The 25,161-nt window shown below is 37.0% G+C and overlaps 1 protein-coding gene across 4 annotated transcripts in view; it reads right to left on the bottom strand.

Moving 5' to 3' along the window:
- gli3.L (GLI family zinc finger 3 L homeolog) overlaps positions 1 to 25,161 on the bottom strand; it is a 147,541-nt gene that overhangs the window by 82,053 nt on the left and 40,327 nt on the right. For 3 of the 4 annotated variants that reach the window (XM_018266317.2, NM_001087971.1, XM_018266318.2), the window contains 1 exon segment: positions 9,610 to 9,852. In XM_018266317.2, the coding sequence (XP_018121806.1) occupies positions 9,610 to 9,852 (243 nt within the window). 4 annotated transcript variants of the gene reach the window in all.

The following is a 25,161-nucleotide window of genomic DNA, read 5'->3' as shown; positions in this document are numbered from 1 at the left end:
AGGGCATACATACTGTGCAAGCACCACTTTATAACACCCACTAGGTGCCCGGAGTTAAGTGTATTTAGCAATGATGCCACTGGACAAGAAACCAGTCCCCGTGGAGAAAACTGGAGAGTTGTCTGCAGACCCTGCAGTATAACAAACAACAACACTGGCACCTGTGACAAATTTAAGAGGTAACACTGAGAGCTAAGGAGGTCAATGTGGCATTTGTCATTGCAAATGTTTTTTTTTGCACATTCAGATGCCTGGCTCTGAAATTAGATCATTTGTTTGCACAAACCCCCATGGCTCAAGAATTTTCATGCTTTGCTCTCAAGTTTTATAGGTTAATGAGAAGCAGCCAGAATGATCTCACCAGTTTTAAATTATCCCACCTAACCACTACAGACCTTGCCTCCAGCTCTGTTTACTTTTAAGTAATAAGGTATGTCATTCTTGTCCCATAGTAAGATATACTGTAGATAACTAGTTGAATAACACAGGGTACCGGGTGGCTGACATATGTCTCCTTTAAATATACTAAGAAGCTAGAAATTAATATTACTATATTTGCCCCAATTCATATTTGAATTTAAAGTCTACTTGCTTGATCATAAAAATTATGAGGTGAAACTGAATACACTGATCTGAGATCAGCTGTTTAAAGGGATTCTGGGATTATTTTTATGATGTATTTTTTATTTCTAAGTTACACTGTTTACGCTGCAAATAATTCACTCTACAAAATGTAATTCCTGAACCACCCAGTCTATTTTTTTCAATTTGTAATATTGGTGTGTAGGCAGCCATCTCAGGTCATTTGCCGGGACATGTGATTTCAGAAAAAGCCAGCACTTTAGGATGGAACTGCTTTCGGGCAGGCTGTTGTTTCTCCTACTAAATGTAACTGAATGTGTCTCAGTGGGACCTGGATTTTACTATTGAGTGCTGTTCTTAGATCTACCAGGCAGCTGTTATCTTGTGTTAGGGAGCTGCTATCTCATTACCTTCCCATTGTTGTGTTATTAGGCTGCTGGGGGGGAGGAAAGGGAGGGGGATGATATCACTCCAACTTGCAGTACAGCAGTAAAGAGTGATTGAAGTTTGTCAGAGCACAAGTCACATGACTTGGGGCAGCTGAGAAACTGACAATGTCTAGCCCCATGTCAGATTTCAAAATTAAATATAAAAAAATCATTGCAGAATTCTGCTGGAGCAGCGCTATTAACTGGTGCATTTTGAAAAAAACATTTATTCCTATGACAGTATCCCTTTAACCACATTGAGTACATGCAGAAGGGGGTTTCATATAATCTAATCTATAATTAACACACAAAGGTTTAATGGCTTTTATACTTTATCTATTTAATAAATCCAATGGCAGAGTTTGGAACTTATGGGTAATCGCATACAAACTGCTTAAAGGAACAGTAACACCAAAAAATGTAAGTGTTTTAAAGTAATGGAAATATCATGTACTGTTGCCCTGCACTGGTAAAACTGATCTGTTTGCTTCAGAAACACTACTATAGTTTATATAAACAAACTGCTGTGGAGCAATGGCGGAAATTGAAAAACGGCTATATGGCACAGGTTAACTAATGGATAACAGATAACACCATTACCATTGCTATCTGCTGTGTAACCTGAGCCTTTTCTCCTTTGAATGGCTGCCCCCATTGCTACACAGCAGTTTGTTTATATAAACAATAGTAGTGTTTCTGAAGCAAACAGATCAGTTTTACCAGTGCAGGGCAACACTACATTATATTTTCATTACTTTAAAACACTTTTATTTTTTGACGTTACTGTTCCTTTAAAGGAACAGTAACATAAAAATTAAAGCGTTTTAACGGAATGGCAATATAGTGTACAGTTGGCTTGCAATGTACTGGTACAATTGTTGGGGTTGCTTCAGAAACAAAACTATAGTTAAGGTAAAGAAGCTGCTATGTAGTCATGGGGGCAGCCATTCAAGCACTGGATAAACAATAGATGATGAATCCCATTGTATACTACAGAGCTTATCTGTTATCTGCTGTGTAATCATGTGCCTTTTCTCCTTTCTCCAGCTTGAATGGCTGCCCCATTGCTACACAGAAGTTTGTTTATATAAACTATAGTAGAGTTTCTGAGGCAAACACACCAGTTTTACCAGTGCAGGGCAACAGGGCATTATATTTTCATTATTTTAAAACTCTTTCATTATTTGGTGTTAAGGTTCCTTTAAGTTTTGTCTGGAACACTGCCTTTTTCATTACTTCTGTCACAAGTTCACCAGTTAAACACCTGTGGAGCATGTGAATTCTGGAGCCCCATTGCTCCTTGCAAACCCCATGAAAACACCAGCCAAGGTGATTGTTAAACGATTTTCTTCTCAGTACAGTCTGTGCCCACAGCACACTCTAGGAGGCCTGGAATTAAAGCACACAGCATAAGCTAATGTTGCTGGAGCCCACCCCAACAGGACCTGGGTGCAGCTATATGACCTCTTGCATTCCTTGGTTGTTTGTGCAATTGACATACTGTTTATTACTGCCATTCTTCACAAATGGCTCTATCTAATTTTGGAGTCAATAAAAAGATACCCCAATAATTTACTTTGCATTAGGCTTGTCATACATGTGAATATGTGCTTTATCTCCCTATCTTGCCACACAACAACAAATGGAAGTGCAAAGGAAACTTAACCAGCTTTTTTTAAATCAAAAATCTCCTGAAACTCCTGGGTTGTCGGTAACCAAAATGCCTCAAGATAGATTTTCAATTTAATTTAATTGAATACAGGATCAGGCTGATATCCAAATGCCCCTACTTCAGTCATTGATCTTATCACCATGGAAGTCAATACATTCAAAATAATTAATTCTCTATATGGCAATTGCTTATGTAAAGCACTGTGGAATGTATTAGTTGTTTATAAATAAATAGCATTATAATATTTGAACCTCATCTCTACAATTTTCTCCCAACTGGGGGCATAGTTGTAGGTTTGCAAAATGTTTATTAAGCCCATTTAGACCACTCCAAATTTAACATTGTCCACTCATGGTAACCTGAACAATTTTTCTCCTTATCTCCTAGCTTCTATATTCTGAAAGTTTAAGCAGATAAGACAATAATACAGTACCTAGTTGTGATGTGCGGGTCAGATTTTTCCCGACCCACACCGACCCTAACCCGCCCTCCATCAGCCCGTGCCCGACTTCCGGGTTCCTTTTATAGACGAGCGCCCGCCCCGCCAATGATGTCACAAGAGGGGCGGGGCGAGCAGGTGCAGCGTATATAAAATAAGAACCTGGAAGTCGGAAGCTGGCACTGCAACGTGGCGAAGAGGAGTGTTAGGTCAGCTCGAACCCGACCCACACATCACTAGTACACAGGTACTGTAGATTTGCCATTGAAACTCTCTGCATAATTACAAACTAAACACATAGAAGTAAATGCAGTGCCAACTTCATATTTAATATCCCAACAGTATATACTCAGCGCTAATTTTATGTTTAATGACCGCAGAACATATAAAAGTATAACTGCTGTAACAACATCATGCTTAATGTCGCTAAACACAAAGCGGTATAAAAGCAGTTTGGTCAGGGGCAAATTCACTAGAGGGCGAATTAATATGCGAACGCTGTCGAACGCTGTACTAATGTTTGATTTTGGCTAGAGAAACTTCGTTAGTACACTTACGCTTATGTCAATTTGAATAGGGCGGATACATATACGTCATATACTGTATATGCCTTTATTATTAAAAATGTCCAAGGAAGCAAAAAAAAGACAAAAGAGACCCTCTAATGCCCTAGACATGAGCCCACCCTAAAACAAATGTGGCATGCTCCTCAAATGGTTACACATGCCCCTCATATGGTTACACAAAAATGTGTGATGGTTACAACTTTTAAATATAATCTCACTTTAAAATATGAAAAAACGCCAGCGGGTTTTTTTTCCAGTTTTATAACTTTCTGGCATACAGGATACAATGTCACTGACATAAGATTGAGGAGGATGTAACTTCATCTTATCAGCTCACAAGGTCTAAGCTGGCAAAAGAAACTCTGGCAAAAGGGGTAACGTTATGGAAAATTCACACTTTAGTGAATTTGCAGAGTAACGATCATTCTGCTGAACGAAAATTTGCCTGGTGTGAAACTCTGTTAGTGATGTACTCTTTTGCTAGCGAATTGTCCTCTGCGCCTGTTAGTAAATTGGCAAAGTCCCTGCCGATTGTATTTCTGGGGAATTTTCACTAGCGATGGCCACGTCGCCCTTTAGTGAGTTTGCCCCATAGTTGTTTAAATGTAGAGCTACTTCATGTTAAATATCCTGACAACATGATACAGCAGTATACATGCAAATGCAGGGCCAAGGCGACTTTGTCAAGAAGCTGAAAACTCTCGGTTCAAAGCAGCCAAACATTTTGCCAAACTGACATACATCTTCTTTTATGAATATGTAATTTCTTTACAACCCTTTCCTATGAGACATGAAAGTATTGATACATGGGGAAAATATCAAACTTATGGAAATCACCAGAACTTTTAATTTTCACCAGATCGATATTTACTTTGAATTAACTTCTTGGCTTATATTACATTTTTCCTAATCATTATGATGAAAACCAAACTAATAAAACAGGGTTAAATGGAGACTTTAAGACAAATACAACAAATAGATTAAAAAGCTTAGGTTTAGCAGATTTAGGCTGTTTCAAACAAAAAAAACAAACCCAGAACACATTTGCTGGTTTCAGCTTCCTAAATATAGGAAAGAAACCTAGAGGAAATGTACTGACCCTGCACAACTTTTCCAGCTGCTGTCTAACGGTGCCTATATATATATATATATATATATATATATATATATATATATATATATATATATATATATATATATATATATATATATATATATATATATATATATATATATATGAAAGGGGGTCTGTCAAAACATGGTGATGAAGATTTATTTTGCCCAAATGTTTACTCATAATTACCACTCATTAAAAAATATTGTGCATTTACTCCCTGTGCTGAAAAAAACTGTCGAAATCCTAACAGATTGCAAATGCAGCAGGAGTTAAGATTCCGAGGGTTGATGGAGCCTGGAGTTGCCACTGAGCTCTAACACAGCACAGACCAGAAAGTTGTTTGGCAGCTTAAGCAGCAAAATTGATATATGCATATTCTTATTTAAATATAAATGTGTCACTTTATTAAACTGATTTCCAGTTAAGCAGGAAACTGCAGATGAATGGGGAAATATCAAACTGCTGCAATTATCAAACTGCAAAATGTTTAAGTTCAATATCTGATACATTTACCCCTTGTTTTTTTTCCTAATCAATGAAATGGAACACTGGTAAAAAAAAAAAAACATAAATGATCTTGTAAATTTTTAACCATTTTACAATACAACATGAATACAATCAAGACTGCAAACTAGGAAAGACAAAAAATCACCCTAGAAAAAGCATATGCAATAAAAAAATGATAGCAGTAACCTACAGCTAATGATATAAGGAATTTAGCTAACATTATAAGCCTAGCTTTGTTGGAATGTAGAACAAGGTTAGTCGCACATGGTAGAAATGCATAATTTAAGTATGTTATTAGTTATACAGGTATGGGACTTGTTATCCAGAATGCTAGGGACCTGGGTTATTCTGGATAATGGATCTTTCCGTAATTTGGATCTTCATACCTTAAGCCTACTAGAAAATCATTTAAACATTAAATAAATCCAACAGGCTGGTTTTGCTTTCTATAAGGATTAATTATTTCTTTGTTTGGATCAAGTACAAGCTACTGTTTAATTATAACAGAGAAAAAAGGAAATACATTTTAAAAATTTGGATTATTTTTAATAAAATGGAGTCTATGGGAGACGGCCATGCTGTAATTCGGAGCTTTCTGCATAACGGGTTTCCGGATAATGGATAATACCTTGCATAAGGTCACCTCATCAAAGAAACCATGGCTGCTCTCACTCATAAATAAACACAAATATAGAGCTAAATGAAGCTCACTGAGAAACCTATGCCGGTACACTTATCAGAGCATTTATAGAATCCACTACCACTTTGGTGATGTGGTGCTTATTTCCTATAAACTAGGCAATCAACAAAGCAAAAAGACAGCGGACCGTGTTGGTTTCAGGCCTGGACTCGACGTGCATTTTTCGTCGGATCGACGCCCTCTGACAAAACGCACGTGACAAGTCGGATGGAGTTGCACACGTGAAGTTATAATTGGACTGAGTGAAAAGTCGTAATTAGCAACTACATAGTCCGACTGTCGGATGAAGACGCTGCTTTCTGCGTCCACATCCGACAGTCCTGTCGCATCAGATACATACCTCCCAACATTTTGGAAATAAAAAAAGGGACAAAAAAGTTGGTGTGTGTAGTGCGGCAAAAAAAAAATTTTGGACCATGCCCATTTTGTGACCACACCACCTAATTAGCATGTTCATTTTACAAAATTTGTCCGGTTATGAAAGTTTGAACATATTTCTGTGGTTTTTTTTTCAGTTATTACAGTTTTGCTAATGAAGGTGAATTGTCCTTTTTTAAGCTGTGAGTCTAACTTTTCCCAATTGACCTGTTATCTTATATTGTTACAATTACTCATTTGCTTATCTTGAAATTGTTACAAAGGTATCTTATCTGCTGCTGTGGCTGTTTGCCAAAAGCCAATTAAGTTAAGTTTTTCTGCCTGTTCAGTGCAGAGAAAAACTGGACTTTCCAGTACAAACGAGGGACTGCTGGTTGAGCTGTCGAAAGATTGACTGTCCCTCTAAAAACGGGACAGTTGGGAGGCATGTCCGACTTTGCACTCAGTCCAACTATATCTTGACGCATGCGACTCCATCCAACTAGCGTGTGCATTTTGTCAGCGGGCGTCGATCCGATGAAAAATGTTGTGGAGTCCAACCCTTAAAAGGAACCTGATGCTAAAAGAGACAAATTGAGGGGTTGTTCCTCTTGAAAGGTTGATTTCACTGCACAAGTCAGTCTTTGGTTTAAATAAACTTTCCGTGACTGCTGTTCTCTTCATTTTTGCTACATGGTGATGTCTAGCCAAGACATTTAGGGAACTCTGGTACCACAGAGAAGTAATTAAGAATAAGGGCTAGTGAAAATTATATGTACACCTTATGCTAAAACAAGATGCATGCCAATTTTCTAATAGTGAATTTATACACATGCACACACATACACAGATTATTAAACAGTTGATGGATGATGAGTCTATGATTGCAAAGGATATGATGCAATATATTTGAAAGCAAATTTAATTGCAGTTTCCATTTAAAAAAACATTTAAAAGTGACATCAGAACCCAAACATTTAAAAAGGCAAAGGTGACATAATCAGCTAATAATCTAGATTTGAAAACTGCAGACAAGTATCTCCCCTCGGTAAGCAATATAGTGTTATTTCACCATCTAGCCAATTACTCGCATTTGGGGATGTAAGGCCACATTTTTCTACTGCCCCTGCTGAAAATGCAGTAGCACTGAACAATGAAGGGGTAAAAATTGTACCCACATGCTCCCTAACTTGCATTTGGGGACTGGAGGTGGTATGTCTATGTAAACAACCCTCCCCCATTTGTGGTTTGCACACTTTTTTCCATATTGCACCCTTATATGTTCTCTGTTGTTATCTCTAGTAATGTCATATAATCAATATATCCAATGTCTGGTTCTGCAACCAGCTTAAAGGTTAAAGGGGTCACCATCTTGGAAAGTGTCTACGACACTCACCTGCTCAGAGGGCTCTGAGCAGCTGTTGAGAAGCTTAGGGGTCGTCACATATTATCAAGCAGAAAATGAGGTTGGTCTGTAATACAGGGCTGATTATTCAATTCTGATGATAGTTGCAATGGTTTCTGTGCTGCCAAGTAGTAATTGTCTGAATTATTTATACTAATCAGCATTGTATTGTGACATTTATATTATACTGTATATATTCAGTATATTGTGCTTCGATCACCTAAGTTAATTAACTGACAGCAGCATAGAGCATGTGCAGTGAATCCGCAGAATAGAATATTGGGAGCTACTGGGGCATCTTTGGAGGCACAGATCTTCCCTGATAAAGGGCTGTGGTTGCCTTAGGCTGGTACAGAAGCCCAAAACATTATGTAAAACATTTCTGGGCTACATCTTTAGTTAAGCTTTAGTTCTCCTTTAAGTTCAGGCTAGCTAATTGTTCACTAGTCGCCAGTTTTAGTGACAAGCCGGTGATGAAGTATTTAAAAACGAATGGCCAGTATTTATGGGCCTAGTTAGGGTCTTCATGAAATAACTGAACAAATCAGTATTGTGCAGCACTTAGATTTTTGGCTGCAGTGATGCAAACTCTTCAAACAAAAATGTTTTAAAAACATAGGTATCAATATATATTTTTAAAAATAAAAATGCATTATATAGCAGAAAAAAAATCAAAATAACTCTCTTTTAAAAGCGTGAACAATCAAAATCTGCTAAGAAAAGATATCTGTAAGAAAAAGCCTACTAAGAAAAAATCTGGACCTGATTTTTCAATGAACAATAAAGATGCCTTCACCCTATAAATATTTTGTTTAACAGATTTTGAAACAAAAAGCATGTGTTGTCTCATTATCGTAAGCCACGGAAAAGAGGCTAGCTGGTGAAAATTATTAAATTTGTAAAGCACTTTGATCTCCTCCCCAGCGAGGGAGCATTCCTTGCTTTATGCTGCTTACTTACTAATGAAGGAGGAACTTTAGCTTTTATCCCTGCCACATTTCTTTGAGCAAAACGTGGGCACTAATCAGCTGTCCCTGCTAATCAGTCATCTGGTCAATGACCTTTTAACATAAACGTTAAAAGTTTGTGAATAATGTGAAAGGATAAAAAACAGACTGGTGCCTTTTTGTGGGACGCCAAGTGTCATCTAGAATAGGGGAGCAAAAGGTTAAACTGCAAAGCTATATCCTGCCTGGGTGATAAATAAGGGATTCAAAGGCGTGAGTTCTGGCACCTCTGAATGGACTTGATTACTGAATAGGATTTTCTTATTAGAGTGTCTTATTGAATTAAGCCCTTTTTGCCAGAACCTAAATGTTTTTTTTTTTTTTGTTCCCTCCAAAATATACACCTCAGAAGCCATGTTTAAATAGCTTGCACTGAAGAGATTTAACAAGAATGGGTCTGTATGAATGGTTTCGTGAATTTATAGTTGAATTTATGCTATTTTCATTCTGTTGATTAGGATACATAGTTTTGTGAGGGAACATAGAAGGAGAAATTGTCATGTTTTAGTTTTGGTTCCATGTTTAAGACTTTTACTGTTTTATAGTGGAGGGATATATGGCTCCTTTGATACAATGTGATTATAAAGGTACAACCAATGGGAATAATAGGAGCTATTTTTGGTGTTTTGATGCTTTTTGAGCAGGCAAATGACTTATGACTCCAAGCAATCTCTATAATCCTATGTTGACCCATGTTAAAAGGAAAAAGCAGGAACTATTGAAGATTTCTTTGTTTTTTGAATTACTTATATTAGATATAATTCATGACCTGGATGAATGAAAATGAAAGAAGATGTAAATAAATAAGAAAGTAGACTGTTATACTTACGGTAATGAGGATCTATATAACCATTCCTAGGATCCATGGCAAAGACAGTGCCCCGGTAGGGAACTGAGGGTTCAGGAAGATGTGTTATAGATCCATGGAGTTCCTTTTTTATTAATGAGGCCCTTTCCTCACTTGATGTAGAGGGCTCTTCGCTGATTTTACCAAGACCTTGGCCTCCTTGAGGCTGCATGGCAATGGCGTTTCTTCTTTCTCTGTGATATGTCTGTCCAGGACTTTCATCCTCTGCAAAATAAATACAATGACAATATTATAAGAAATTGTGGATACCAATAATCATTTGTCACGATCGGCACCCTAAATCCAGAACCAATGCTAAGCACCTTGTTCTCGGCTCTTGCTTCTGCCTTTAACAGCCGCCTTTCACCTCGGGAGGAGCCCTTGGCTAATCGGATGCCGCCAGGTCTTATAAAGAGAGATGTGCCAAGCTAAGGGTTCTGGACGAGCAAAGGGGCACAACGGTAAAGCAAAGTCTTTTGGGCAAAAGGTCACAAAACGAGGAGTAAACAGAAAGCGTAGTCAAAACTGGCCGGGTCAGGGCAGTACAAGTGGACTCAGACAGGCAAGGGTCAAACCAGGAGATCAATCAGAAGGGATGCGGATATAGAAGAGTCGGTTACCAGGCAGGGTCAGGATTTCAGAAGTCAGAATCGTCAAAACAGGCAGGGGTCAAAACAGGAATCAAATATCAGACAGATTTAAAGCACAGAAGCACAGGAACTTCACTAGAAATGATCCTATAATGGGCAATGAAAAAATCCAAAATGTCTCTTTAAGTACATTTAAATTTCGCTCCTATAAATACAGAATGTGCATGCCGCGCGCACCCTTAGTTACTGGCACACAGAAGTAGAGGAGCGGCGTGGCGGGCGTCCCCGCCAATGGCGCCCCACACAGGGGTGCTTCGCCAATGAGGCGAGTTGAGGCTGTCGCCTCAGGCAGCAGCACCCCACTAGGTACCAGGGGCAGCAAAAATGCTACTCCTGGCCCCTCTGCCTCAGGCGGCGGAGGGGCCAGGATCGCACCCTGGCCCCACACCACTAGACCACCAGAGTTATGACATCATTACACATAAAAACTTCAATTCATACTCTTAGGGGGTTATTTACTAAACCTCAATTTTTTTTTCTGGTCTGGGGGGAAAACTCAAATTTTTGGTGGAAAAAAACCCTAAAATTTTTAGTGAAAAAAAACTTGATTAATTTCGAGATTTATTATACACCAAAGCTGCTAAAAGTCCAAATCCGAAAATCCTGCATCTCAAACCTGCAGAGGTCAATGGCAGATGGTCCTTTTAGAATTTGAAGATATCGTGATCTGCACTAGGTTTCATCTGGTAATCCAAAAACTGCAGGGTTTTCGAGAAAAAGTCCAAATAAATCAAGCGATTTGGGCATCAAATCTGAAAAATTAGTAGAATTCAAGTTTTTTCTCGATTTTAACGAGTCTTTTCCCACACCAAATTTTTCTAGTTATTTTATTGATAAATACGTTAAAATTGTGGATGGAAGCTTGGTCAAGCTTGGTTTATTAAAAAGATGAGATAAATTTGAGTTTTAGTAAATAACCCCCTTAATTTTCTTGAAACAATAGGTAGAAAGTATGCCTAGAGGACACAAGCTCTACTCATGTTTAACACGCAGGTTATACTCTCCTTTAAGTATAAATCATAATAGAACCATTAAACCTATTGTAACAAACAGTGTGAATGCAACAAACATATGTTTATTCTGAGACACACTGAGACCAAAATTATGGTAAAGTGAAAGCTTTGGACAAAGTACATCTAATCCAATTAAATGAAACTTTTTTTAATAATCACTTCTCACCAACATTACACAAATCCAAAATAGTACATCATGGAAAACATAGGGCATTTGGTTGCATTGAGCATGCATTTATCGCATTATATGACAAGGATTTAAAAAGCCTCCAAAGAAGAAAAAAAAAACTGATTGGAGCATACTACTAACTGGAAGCAATTTGTTGCCAAGTCCTGTAAAATGTCACACTTCTGTTGCAGAAACATAGTAACATCTTAAGTAACATAGTGAGTTAGGTTGAAAAAAGACACACTTCTATCAAGTTCAACCTTTGAACTCTTTTTTAACCTGCCTAACTGCTCGTTGATCCAAAGAAAGGCAAAAAGCCCCATCTGAAGCCTCTCCATTTTGCCTCAGAGGGGAAAAAAATTCCTTCCTGATGCAAAATGGCAATGGGACTAGTCCCTGGATCAACTTGTACTATGAGCTATCTTCCATAACCCTGTATTCCCTCACTTGCTAAAAAGCTATCCAACCCCTTCTTAAAGCTATCTAATGTATCAGCCTGTACAACTGGCATTTTTGTTAATTGCAGCAGTGTTTATTTAATTAGCTAATAAGTGAAGTCACAGCACCATCCATTTATCAGTATTTAAAAAGCCTTTATTAGTATCTTGGCTAAGCTCAACAACGTTTCAGGCCTGACACAGCCTTTTTTCAAGTTTGATGAAAAAACCTATGTTAAATAAATATCTGTAACAACACAACACTGAAATTATTTTGATAAATAATGTTGTTGTAGCCAAACAGATACAATCACTGAAAAACTAGTTCTAAGCAACATAAGGTAAATAACTACAATTGTGTTTTGGCATAATATACTGCATATAAAAGGTAAATTGCACAACTGCATTATTATGTGCAGCAATTTTCCACTCTGTAAACTATGACAATTTTCTGGTTCAGAGTGTTCATAGGACTCATATTCAGCTGACAAGCCAAAAACAATAAAAACAGCTGTTTGCTAGTAGGTTTACAGGCTGCTCAGAACAGTATGCTAAAGATTTGTTTCCTATGAGAGTTGATGTTGGTTAAATCTGACATAGCTAATCATATTTTTCATGATGTACAACTAGTATGATACTGGGGTCCAGTGGATGCCTATGTCAAAAGCTGTGCATTTTTACTATTTGCTGCTGCTATTTCTGTAACAGCATAAATAAATGTTTCAGCAAATGTTGTATTACAAGATTGCTCTTCAATTTTACTTTATAGCAAGTGTTATTTTCAATTATAGGACAGTTTCTGCATTGTTGGAACCACAGGTTCGGTACCTCTGACATTGATCTGCATTACAATGATTTTTCAAAGCTTGTCATCAATTATAATATGTGCTCAACAATGTAATTTGTTTAATTTCACATAACTCTCTTAAAAATAGTTTTTAAGAAATATTGTACCACTTTTGTAAAATATAGGGCTATTGTCATGACACCTTAAAGTTACAACTTCTGACCTTGAGGCTTTATACATCACAGAAACTCCTCTGAAACTTCTAATATCCTTATATTTTACAATAGCTGGTCCATTTTCTCTTTAAATATATATTTTAGGGATGCACCAAATCCACTATTTTGGATTAGGCCGAACCCCCGAATGCTTCGAAAAAGATTCGGCAGAATACTAAACCGAATCCTAATTTATGGGGGGGAAGGGGAAAACAATTTTAACTTCCTTGTTTTGTGGCAAAAAGTCACGCAATTTCCCTCCCCGCACCTAATTTGCATATGCAAATAAGGATTTGTATATGGTTCTGCCGGGCAGAATGATTCCTGGCCGAATCCCGAACCAAACCCTGGATTCGGTGCATCTCTAATATATTTCTATCTTGGAAGAGACAGAGGGAAAGAGAGAGAGAAAAGTACTGCACAAAAAAAGTAGTGCATATGGCATCAGTGCATGTTTATTGTGGTTATTCCAAACAGATACTTTCATTGTGAGGTTAAGCCCATAAAAGTGCTTTCTAACTCAGAAGTCGAGTTATCTGAATTAACAACAATAAACAAACGATAATTCTTTGTACATACTGTTTTGTGGGCCAGAATATTCTTCTTTATAACAGTATACAAAAGTATCTGTGTGAAGAGTAGGGCCTCTTTCTCTATACACACACACACACACACGTACAGGGTATGGGATCTGTTATCCGGAAACCCATTATCCAGAAAGCTCAGAATTACAGAAAGGCTGTCTCCAATAGACTCCATTTTATCCAAATAATCAAGCATTCTGGATAACAGGTCCCATACCTGTGTGTGTATGTATATATATATATCTATATATATCTATATATATCTATATATATCGATATATATATATATATATATATACACATACATATATTATCTTGCTCAGAGAAGCCCTCATTCATTATATATATATATATATATATATATATATATATATATATATATATATATATATATATATATATATATGGGACCCATTATCCGGAAACTCGTTATCCAGAAAGCTCAGAATTATGGAATGGCCGTCTCCAATAGACTCCCTTTTATCCGAATAATCCGATTTTTTAAACAAATATTTCCTTTTTCTCTGTAATAAATATGAAACGGTATCTTGTACTTGATCCAAACAACTGTAAGTTATAATTACTCTCTATTGGAAGCAACCCCAGCCTATTGGGTTTATTTCATGTTTAAAGGATTTTCTAACAGGCTTAAGGTATACATACATAATCATAATCCGGAAGACCCCAGGTCCCGAGCATTCTGGATAACAGGTCCCATACCTGTACTGTGTTTTTAAAAATCAGTGGTGAGCACGACTTTCACTTGTTTGTTATAGTTATACAGGAGCAGCGACCAGCTCCATGTTGTAGCTCCCACCCTTCCCAGCTATAGTCAGGTGATCCCAGTGGTGGCCAATAAAAGGGCAGCCATGTTTGGGAGTTTTACTTTGAAAGCAGCAAGTAAGTTGCAGGTAAAACTTAGCCCCTGTGTAAAATGTATAATGAAGCATTTGAATTCTTAAAGAATCAAGTAGAGTGTAGGACTGGCCAGACCAGGGATGACTTTGACGTAGTTGGCCAGCTTAAATATATTGCAATATATGGACAAACAGTCCCTGTTTTGTGTAAAGGGGAAGGCATTTTTTAGTATCTTAAGGCACAAAAGTGATATTTACGAGAATTGAATGTTTCCTAATCAGTCTGCCATGAATTGACCTAAGCAGTGGTATTTTACTGTGTAACAGGCTTTATGGGCAGTATCACACTCTACACAAACTTTATCCCATTGTATCACGTTTTGTCCACCTCCCACCTGATCCACTCCCATAAATCCTGTTTTGACTATGCACAGATTTCAGTATAAAAAATGTGAAAAAACACATTTTTATGCTGAAACCCACTCAATGCGTGCACTGACAGACTGATCCCGTGCCTGTTAGCGCATACTTAAGATGAGGAGGTGAGAAGCAGATTAGACTTTTCTCAACGGGCGTAACTACACCAGCACAGCAAATGCAGAACGTGACACAGCCCTTAGGCAGATGTTTCTGAGAAATCCAACTTTGTTTTCAAAGATTCATCAGTTCTCACTTTAAAATAAGAAAAAGTTTTAATTTTTTTTTTCAATTTTAGCCTTTCGTGAACAATGTTACCTGAATTCACAATTTAGTGAGTCTTGACCTATCCTTCTGTGGGAAAAAATCTTGATACTACTGTTGTGTAGGGATGTAGCGAACCGCCGCCGATGTGTTCGCGAACGCCGTTCGCGAACACCGGCAAAATTTGCGAACAGTTCGCGAACTGTTCGCGAACTTCGATCATCCGAAAATCGTTCGATTCGAACGATCGAAGGATTGTAATCGTTCGATCGAACGATTTTCGTTCGAGTCGAACGATCGAAGCCATTGGATCGAATGATTTAATTCGATCCAATGCTTCGATCGTTCGATTCGAACGAAAATCCTTCGATTTTAGCGCTCGAATGGTCGAACGATTTTGACGCGAACGCCTATTGGCGAACGTCGCGCGACGTTCGCGAACTTGCGGCGGACGCGAACAGCCGATGTTCGCGCGAACAAGTTCGCCGGCGAACAGTCCGCGACATCCCTACTGTTGTGCACAAAAATTGTCTTTCACGTGCCGCATTAAAAGGTAAATGTAACGTAAATCCAAAGCACCTTATATAAACGAAATGGTTTATGATTAAAAAGAAATACGGATGCACCGAATCCAGGATTCGGTTCTGGATTTGACCAGGATTCGGCCATTTTCAGCAGGATTCGGCCAAATACTTTTGCCTGGCCAAGCCGAATCCTAATCCTAATTTGCATATGCAAATTCGACTGAATCTTTCGTGAAGGATTCTAGGGTGGAATCCAAAATAGTGGATTCTGTGCATCCCTAAAAAGAAAGTATCTTTAGCTGCTCAGATCTTAAACATATTCTGTATTTATTTCTAAATAGCTTAAAATATTTTTATGGGTAAGCTCATGCTTAAGAAGCTAAATGGACTTGTATCACTTCTTATGACAAAATATGATGTGTTTCTCAAAATGTATACGTTCTATAGCTCTTGACTACAACAAAAGGGCATATTTATCAAAGGATGAAACTAGATTTTACCACTGTTCATCATCGGAAATTTCACCTCTCTCAGCAAAAGCAAAAAACTAGCTTTAAATCATATTGATCTATTATATGGGTAACATGCATGTATTCTAGGGTAATGTTTCTGGATAGGTGGATTCTGGAAGTACTTTATGAAAAGGATAACTTTATATGGCATTTTATTATGTGTAATTAAAAATACAGAGCATTGCAGAGCTTTTACACTTTCTACCTGTTTCTTGGGAAAACTAAACAGGTATACATTTTTAACTCACCCAATTTTCGCTGCCAGAAATTTTTTGTCAAACCGAAACAGGTTAAATTTGCCCATCCCATTTGGCATCTGTTATTATTATTATTATTATTATTATTATTATTATTATTAACATGTATTTATATAGTGCCAACATATTTTGTAGTGCTCTATCTGTTCTAATAATGTTGTTTAATATTGTATTGATGTGATTTATGAACAAGCTATGTGAACCACTGCACAGCATGTCACATTTATATAAATAAATGATAATAATACATACTTAGCTTTATGTAAAGCATATACTATCCATTGAGAATAGTGATTTTTCCTGTTAGTAAAGTCAACATTTTCAAATCCTGTTTTCCATTAAAAAAATGAAGAGTGACATGTTACATCTACGGTATTTCTCTTCCCATCATAAATGACAAAATTAACTAGTCACATGCAAACAGGAACATGAAATGTTTTATTTGAGGCCTGTTCTTAGACTATGGTTGAGTAAAGTGACCTGTAAGGACATAGCCCTGCCTTAGTGTTCAGCATTGTATAAATACCACTGGCAGAAGAACAGAACATTCCCAGGAGTTGTCACTGTAAGGACTAAGTATTAACAGCTGTGACATCAGAATGTTAGGGAAATAATAAATCATGCTGCACATTTAAATGTAGGTACACGGTTATTTTTTGCTCCAACTCTATTTAAGAGACTTATGTAAATCAACTGCACAAGCAATGAGTAAGGATAGGTATAATATTGTAACCTTAGGAAAGTCTCTACCCTTGCCAAGCAAGTCAGACTGAATAAAGAAACAATTCAGTCTAAAACCTTCTGACATATGTGCTGCTTTCATAACTAATGCACAAACAGTTCCCTTGAAAATGTGTCCCTATGGTGCTAATTGTGTCCAGGAAAACATTACTTTTACCTTGGTGATTTTTTTTTAGTACAGCTCGCAAACTTTCATAAATACAATCTCTCTTACCATCTAAAAACTATTTGCTGCACTGGGCAGTGATTAATTCTTTCTGATGGGAATAACTGAAAACATACTGTTGTCTTTATCTGTTTTATGATTGCATTACAAAAACCAACACTTAAATGTAGGGTGAAAGCACGGAAATTAAATCCAGACTGGGTTAACCCTAAACAGGCATATGTTGTTCTAACAAGTCAGTGATATTATATAACTTTAGTATTGTTTACAATGCCGTCATATGCTTCAAGGAAGTGAACCAAAATCAATTTTCCAAGTAGTTTTTTTAAAGTTTTTAAGTTACCTGCCAGAATTTTAAATAAATCATTATTAACATGCAGGGGGTCTGTTTTTCAATTCATTCCTTGTCCCCATACAGTCATGAGTCCTTCTAATAATATAAATGGATAATTACATTCTCTATCAAAATGAAATTTACAGGGAATAGGGCGATGTAGGAGAAATCAGTTCTTGCCCAAGCTCAGTTGGCTTCTGCTACATTCTTTTACAAGTCAGAACAAATAGAACAGAGAATATAACTCACACATAACTTTAAAAACATTGAAAATTGTAACTTATTTATAATGGAAAGGATTAGAATGACAATTGTAATGGCTTGTGCAGTTTTCAGCTGATAGAAGCTCCAGTCTGGGGTATCAGGTAAGTATTACAGTTACTGGGGGTGCCTAACAATTGAAACCCCTCAGTGATTTAAACTTTCCTTCTACTTTAATTGCATATGCTATGGAAGGCAACAAAACTATTTACACCAGTTTTTCCATATACTAAGATGATGTTCACAAAACAATAAATTATCACTATTCATATTATTAATAATAATACATATATTTGTTTTACATTTCTGGCACCTAAGGGGTGGCACATTTACTTGGTTATAGTTATGATTATGAGAAACTTGAATATATGTAATTAATGGGCTACATAAAAGGGGTAATTTAGATACTAAGTACTAAGGAGCCTCCCCCCTCCTGCTCTTCATGAATACAGCACTGCTTAAAGTAAAACTATACCCCCAAAAAAAAATATTGCATAACGCAGCTCATATGTAAAAAGCTGCTTCGTGTAAATAAACCATTTTCATAATAATATACTTTTTTAGTATGTGCCATTTATTTCATAAATAGAAAATTGCCATTCTAAAAACAAGGGCCACCCCCTGGGATCATACGATTCACAGTGCACACAAACAAACCAAGCAAACCATACATTTTAGGTCACATGAACCAATTAACAGACAGAGTTCTGTCTTTTGCTTCAACACTTCTTCTTGTTACAGTCAGAGCTGTAGAATTTCTGGTCAGGTGATCTCTGAGGCAGCACAGAGACAATCACAAAATGATGGCTCAAGGCAAGAGATGTAAAAGGACAATATTTACTTAAATATATATATATACCAGTTTGATATGATTCATTAATATATCACTAAATTTTATATAAACTATCTGTTGCTCAAGAATATATTTTGGGGGTTATAGTTTTCCTTTAATGCAGGCATGGTTGAAATCTGTGGTAGTTTGTTTAGATTGTAGGCAGGGTGTAGAGTGCAAAAAAAATGGTTGCGTGTGTCAGTTTTTTTTCATTTTGCACCCTGCCTTCCAGTTCGTGTAAGGTAACAAAGTTATCCCTAAAAAGAAGCAACAAAATCGAAAAAAAAACAGCGTGGAAGGTCAGGCGTCACAATTAATTGAAATTATGAAATGGTTTTAGGGCTACAAAGTAAGACAGAGTGGTCCACATGAGGCCCAGAAAATATAAGTTTGACATGCCTGTCTTAAACCATAACTCCCAAAAGATTTGCCGCATAGAGCGCGGAGAATTTTTTTGGACAACGCCCATTTTTGTGACCACACCCCTCTTGGCGATTTTTTAAGTTTACAAAATTTGGCAGGTTATGAAAGTTGAAACATATTTCTGTGTTATTACAATTTTGCTAATGAAGGTGAATTGTCCTTTAAGCTGCAAATCAGTTTCCCCAAGAGACCTGCTTATTTTTTGCTTTGCTTATCTTACATTGTTACAAATGTATCCAAATGCAGCTGGCACGTATTCTGGGCTCTCTGCCAAAAGCCAATTAAGTTAGAAATGTTGTATCTTTTTCTGGCTGTTCAGTGTAGGAGATCAAAGAGAAAGTCGGGACATTTCAGTAACAATCCGGGACTGTGGGTTGAGCTGTCGAAATCGGGACTGTCCTGCGAAAATTGGGACAGTTGGAAGGTATACAAATATTTTTGTTTTCACTCATCGGTCGTTGAAACAGAAAGACATTTTATCTGCCTTTTCTTCACAGATTTATATTTTCATAAGATGACAAGGAGTTTCAAGAAACAAACATTATGTTAAGAGTTTACCTCGTGCCCTGCATCACAGAGTTGCCTTTGAAAGAGCCTGATAAAAACCTGACAGTGCTCGCACTCCAGAATACAAATAGCTAAGGGATTTGCAAGACCTTTCTTTCTCTGAAGAAGCAGGGAGGAGAAGCTTCCCCTGCAATAATTCTGCCTCCTGTAAGTGCAGCAAACACTTCAGCTGGCCAAAGACGAAAGCTGCCTAATCTTGTTCTGCTGAACTGAATTGTTCAGTAAGGTTTTAAGAGGATGTGTAGACAGGCTGCGCCAAGCCAAATTATTGACAGAAACATACTGTCCGCCATGGCAACAAGTGGGAGTCTATTGCAAAAAAATGTAAGCAAACAGCCCACTTCTCCTGCAGCATCTGCCAAAGGATTTCGACAGCCAAACACAAGACAACTGTTACTGCTTGTCGAAGTTTCTCAACAGACAGCTTTAGAGGCAAAAGAAACATCCGATCAGCTAAAATGTTCTTCCCAGATGAATGGCCTACAGTTTAAGTACAGATATTTTGTTCTGGAGCTTCTGGACTTGTTTTCCTGACTTTCCATCCATTTTATATTAAAACACAGATTTTTTTTTAATGCCCCTTGAATAGTAACTTCTGATTATGTTTCGTACATCTTAAAGGGGTTGTTCACCTTTAATTTCACAGTATTCAAAGATAATTTGCAATTGGTTTTCAGTTTTTATTATTTGTGGTTTTTGAGTTATTTAGCTTTTTATTCAGTGGCTCTCCAGTTTGCAATATCAGCAATCTGGTTGCTAGGGTCCAAATTACCTTAGCAACCATGCAATGATTTGAATAAGAGACTGGAATATGAATAGGAGAGGGTCCGAATAAAAAGATGAGAAATAAAATGTAGCAATAATAATTAATGTGTTAGATAGTTGGAAAGATTCAGAAGAAGAAGCCAAATAATTTAAAAACTACAAAAACTAATAATGAAGACCAATCAAAAAAGTTGCTAAAAATTAGCCATTGTATAACGTACTAAAAGTTAACTTAAAGGTGAACCACTTATAGAGAGACACCTTAATCAGAAGCCCCAGGCCCCAAGCATTCTGGATAACAGAATTCCCATACCGGTAAAACAATATGCAACATTTTACATACAATACAATGTGTATAATATATGCCACCTAGCAATAGATAGAATAATAATAGATAAAATAATGAAAACCAATTGAAAAGTTGCTTAGAATTAGCTATTCTATAACATACTAAAAAAAATGAAAGGTGAACCACCCCTTTAAGGTATTTTTTTTAGACTATAACTGAGGTTCGTTAGTGTAAAAAATCTGATGTCTTCATGCCCCAGAAATGTTTTTAATTTAGTCTCAAACATGAATCTGTAGGACACCACAGTCTACTGCTCTTACAATTTGCCAACTGAACGTATAATGAAGAAAAAGGTCTTCAAACGAAACATAACCTGTTTTATGGGCTAATAAACAAATTTGTTTCGCATAGTCAGTGCTTTTAAATAAAAGGTGTAAGAAAAACATGATCTAGTATTCCTTATTATATGAAGTGAAATAAACGAAACATGCCAAGCAAGTAAACCATATATATATATTATAGATGACTGCTTGAAAAAGTTTCTTGTATTAATAGTTTTGGCCACATTACAAACAAGTTGATATGGGTCCCAAAGCCCCCAACAAAGAGATAATCTGTGAAAAAATAGTTTTGAATAGGGCTGACAGCAAGGATGGCTTTAATTTAGATCTCCCACCTAACCAAACTGTAATGATAAGTATGTAGCAGGAAAAGCAGCAACACTGGCATGACTGTTTTATGAACACAGTACTGTTTAAACAAAAGAGATCATACTTACAATGCAGTACAAAGTGACGATGGCTCACTGAGCGAGAGTCAATTCCTTTAGTACCATTTCTAACTGTGAAGATATCCAGCACTCTCTCCAGCACTTACACTCTCTGTCTCTCTTGGAAGCAGTGCTTCCCCCATTAGAGGAATTAAGAGTGGTTGGTTCCATGCTAAATTTAACAAGCTCATTAGTATTCTTCCTGAGTTCCTGCCAGTGATCTCTTCCTATTCAACAGCTTCTCTATAGTTGAGGGGTCAGTCGGCTAATCATTAAATCAAACCAATTTCACCCTTATACAACCTGCCTAAAATAAGGAAGGTTCAGTACATTGGGCTATGTTAAATAAACAGGTCTTGTGACTATGGGTTTTTAGGGGGTTTCCGTGTGTGTTTTTTTTTAAAGCTTTTAACAGATGGCAGCGAAGAGGGGTCAACAGCATCTTTAAGACGAAGACAAACTTAACAAGAGTTACTATGAGCTATGAAGCAAATACTGGGTATTAACTGAAGCTCAAGTTCTGCTTCACATATTGCAAGTGGCCAGGCTGCACAGGAATGCATATTGTCATAGAAAGGGAGGGAAATCTTTTCTTTGCCAAATTTGTGACTGCACAGAGACTGCTCATTCACCTCTCCCCAGCCAGAGAGCTGCTCAGCTCAATTCACCCCACACAAAGGCTGAAGACCAGACCTCAATGGACCGAGTGAAACATGTTCAAAACTAGGCTCTCTATTGTGACTGAATTTCTTAACATCTTTTCAAAAAGCGGAGAATGCCTTGAGGCTAAGGGAAGAAACAGGCTAATGGTGAATTGGGAATACTGAGCAAATTTCAGAGCCCTTTCCTCCTAGCTTTTGAGGTTGAAAGCAAGCTCTTTCCTTTCAAGTTTCAAAGTCCTTTTTCCTCCCGCAGTGTCACAGAAGGATTTGAAAAGAAGGTAATTGTGCTCACACTCTCCCTGATCAGAGCTTACGTCCTATTTCTGGTATTTCGAAATACTTCGTGCAATAATGGTGCGTGTAGCTCAATCCCTTAGCCGTCCTGTACTCTGCAATTGCTCATTAAATGAACAATTGCTGGTATAAAATGCCTTTTATGTTCAAGGTCTGGATATAAGATAAGCATTCCAGTACTCTAAATGTGGTTTACTAAGGAAACCTGTCTCCATCATTAAATCACATCCACTGAAGCCAGTCTATGAGGCTATCCCTGAAAAGTAGCACAGGTTGATATAGACCTACTCCAACTGCACAAACACAAGCTTGTTTTTTATTTCCCTGCTGTGATTTCTGCTATTTCTCTCATTTTCATTTAGGCGTATAATTTAAAAAAAATACATATTTCTAAGATCTTTAAAATCTTTAACATTTAATAATAGACCATTAAAGCCCTTAAATTCAATTAGAATACCCTACACATGTTCAACAGGTAGCTGAATGTAACAAAAAAAAAAGAATCTTCTCATGAATTTAATTACAATTGTCTTAAATTTCTTGATGAAAGTACACTTACCATGACTGGGATTCATGTAAACTTATACAAAAATATCCTTGAGTTATATCATATCATACATATATATTTAAATATATATATCACAAATATGTTTTTGACTGTGAGCTTCTTCTCTCTCTTACTCTGTCAATAGTTTAATGTACCAATTCTGCCAACCCAAATTTTTGTTGCTGTAGCATACTGTTTGTTTTAATACAAATATAGCTTGAGACAGTTAACTCAATGCTGCAGGACAGTAACACAGTCAGTGATCTCTAGGATACCAATAAACCAATGTTTCATTTCATATAATAACTGGGATAATTTGTAGAGCTCACTCTTAGGGTAGGGCCATGCAGGGGCTGAAATCCGCTAGTCAAAAGCCATTGGCTGATATAAACTGTACCGCTGGCAGTAGCCTCATCTCTTTTCTACATTCGTAAGTGCTGAATCGGCTTTGACGCAAACAAACATGCCTCAATCATTTAAAACATCACTACCAATATATTTTTGTTATATAAATTTGTCAATGTATTCACAGAAAAAGTCATAACCAGAACTGTAAGTCATCATTTTACTGTTTTAATTTGTAGTGCATTGCACGATAAAGTGATTCTGTCTTGATTTTTATTATGTAGTTTTTTTTTTCTAAATTACACTTTTTACACAAATAATTAACAATGCCATATAAAATGTCATTCCTGGACCAATAAGTGTATTTTTTAGTTGTAATTTTGGTGCGTAGGCAGCCACCTCAGGTCATTTTGCCTGGTTATGTCCTTTCAGAAAGAGCCAGTGCTGCACTATGGAACTGCTTTCTGATAAGCTATTGTTTTTTCTTATTAAATGTAACTGAAGGTGTCATAGTGGGATTTTTACTGTTGATTGTTGGGAAGGGAGGGGTGATATCACTCAAAGTTGCAGTACAGCAGTCAAGAGTAACTGAAGTTTATCAGAGCACAAGACACATGACTGGGGGCTCCTGGGAAACTGAGAATATGTCTAGCCCCAAGTCAGATTTCAAAATTAAATATAAAAAAACTGTTTGCCCTTTTGAAAAATGGATTTCAGTGGAGAAGTCTGCTGGAGCAGCCCTATTAACTGATGTGTCTTGAAAAAACATATTTTCCCATGACAGTATCCCTTTTCATATCATTTTCTGGCGAGGTCGCCAAATGAGCAGATATTTCCCCAATATCAGGCTGTTACAATTGGATCACAACGGTCCTTACCCCAATGGGATTTTTATACCTGCCTGCTTTTTATTCAGATATCGATCAGGCAGGCCCGTTGGAGGGCCACATACACGGTCAGATAAGCTGATGACTCAGTCTGAAGGGGGCAAATTGCCATCTTAAATCTACCTGTGTATGGCCTCCTTCAGTCTGCACACACTGTTTAATAAACATAACAGTAGTCATCAAATGCTGGTAATGGAAATTAGGGGGTTATTTACAAAACTTCAAATTTATCTGGTCAGCCTTTTTAGGGCAAAAACTCAAATTTTTCATGGAAAAAAAAACTAGGATTTTTTGAGATTTTTTATACCACAATGCTGCAAAATGGCTGAATTCGAAAACCTGCTATCTCAGACCTATCGAGGTCCTGTATAAGTCAATGGGAGAGGCACCTTTCTTAATTTGAAGTTATCGTGGTCTGCGCTGCGCTGCGCTGAAAAATCTAACTTTGGTGCAAATACTTGAAAGAATTGAGCAATTTGGGGAAAAAAATTTAAAAAAATTTGAGCGATTCGGGGTTTCGATCAATTTTATTGACTTTTTCCGCGATCCGATTAGTTTAGGTGATATTATTAATAAAAATGGTCAAATCGAGCAAAGGAGTTTGGTAGTGTTTTTTTTTTTTTTTAAATAAGTAAGTAAATTTGGATTTTAGTAAATAACCCCCTTAATGTTCATCCAGTGAGAAACTTGATACTAGCAGTATATTGGTAATTTAAGCAAATATTCTATCATTTCTTATTGGCAGCATATTAACTCAGTATGCGCACAGAATAGAATTAAGTAAAATAACAGAAAACAGATAAAAAGCGAGAATACAAGTGCTTAAACAAACTGCTTGTTCTGTCTTTGTTAAATAAGTGCTTAAATCAAACAACACTAGTTTAAACACACCTACCAAGTGTTTGTTCGCACCCAATATCAAAGCTCTTTGCAGGCTTGTGTAAGAAAGCAGGGCACTTGAAGAAT

The sequence above is a fragment of the Xenopus laevis genome, chromosome 6L (assembly GCF_017654675.1).
Source record: "Xenopus laevis strain J_2021 chromosome 6L, Xenopus_laevis_v10.1, whole genome shotgun sequence".
Lineage (NCBI taxonomy): Eukaryota > Metazoa > Chordata > Amphibia > Anura > Pipidae > Xenopus > Xenopus laevis.
The sequence above is the reverse complement of the archived record's forward strand: the minus strand, read 5'-3'. Positions and strand labels throughout refer to the sequence as shown.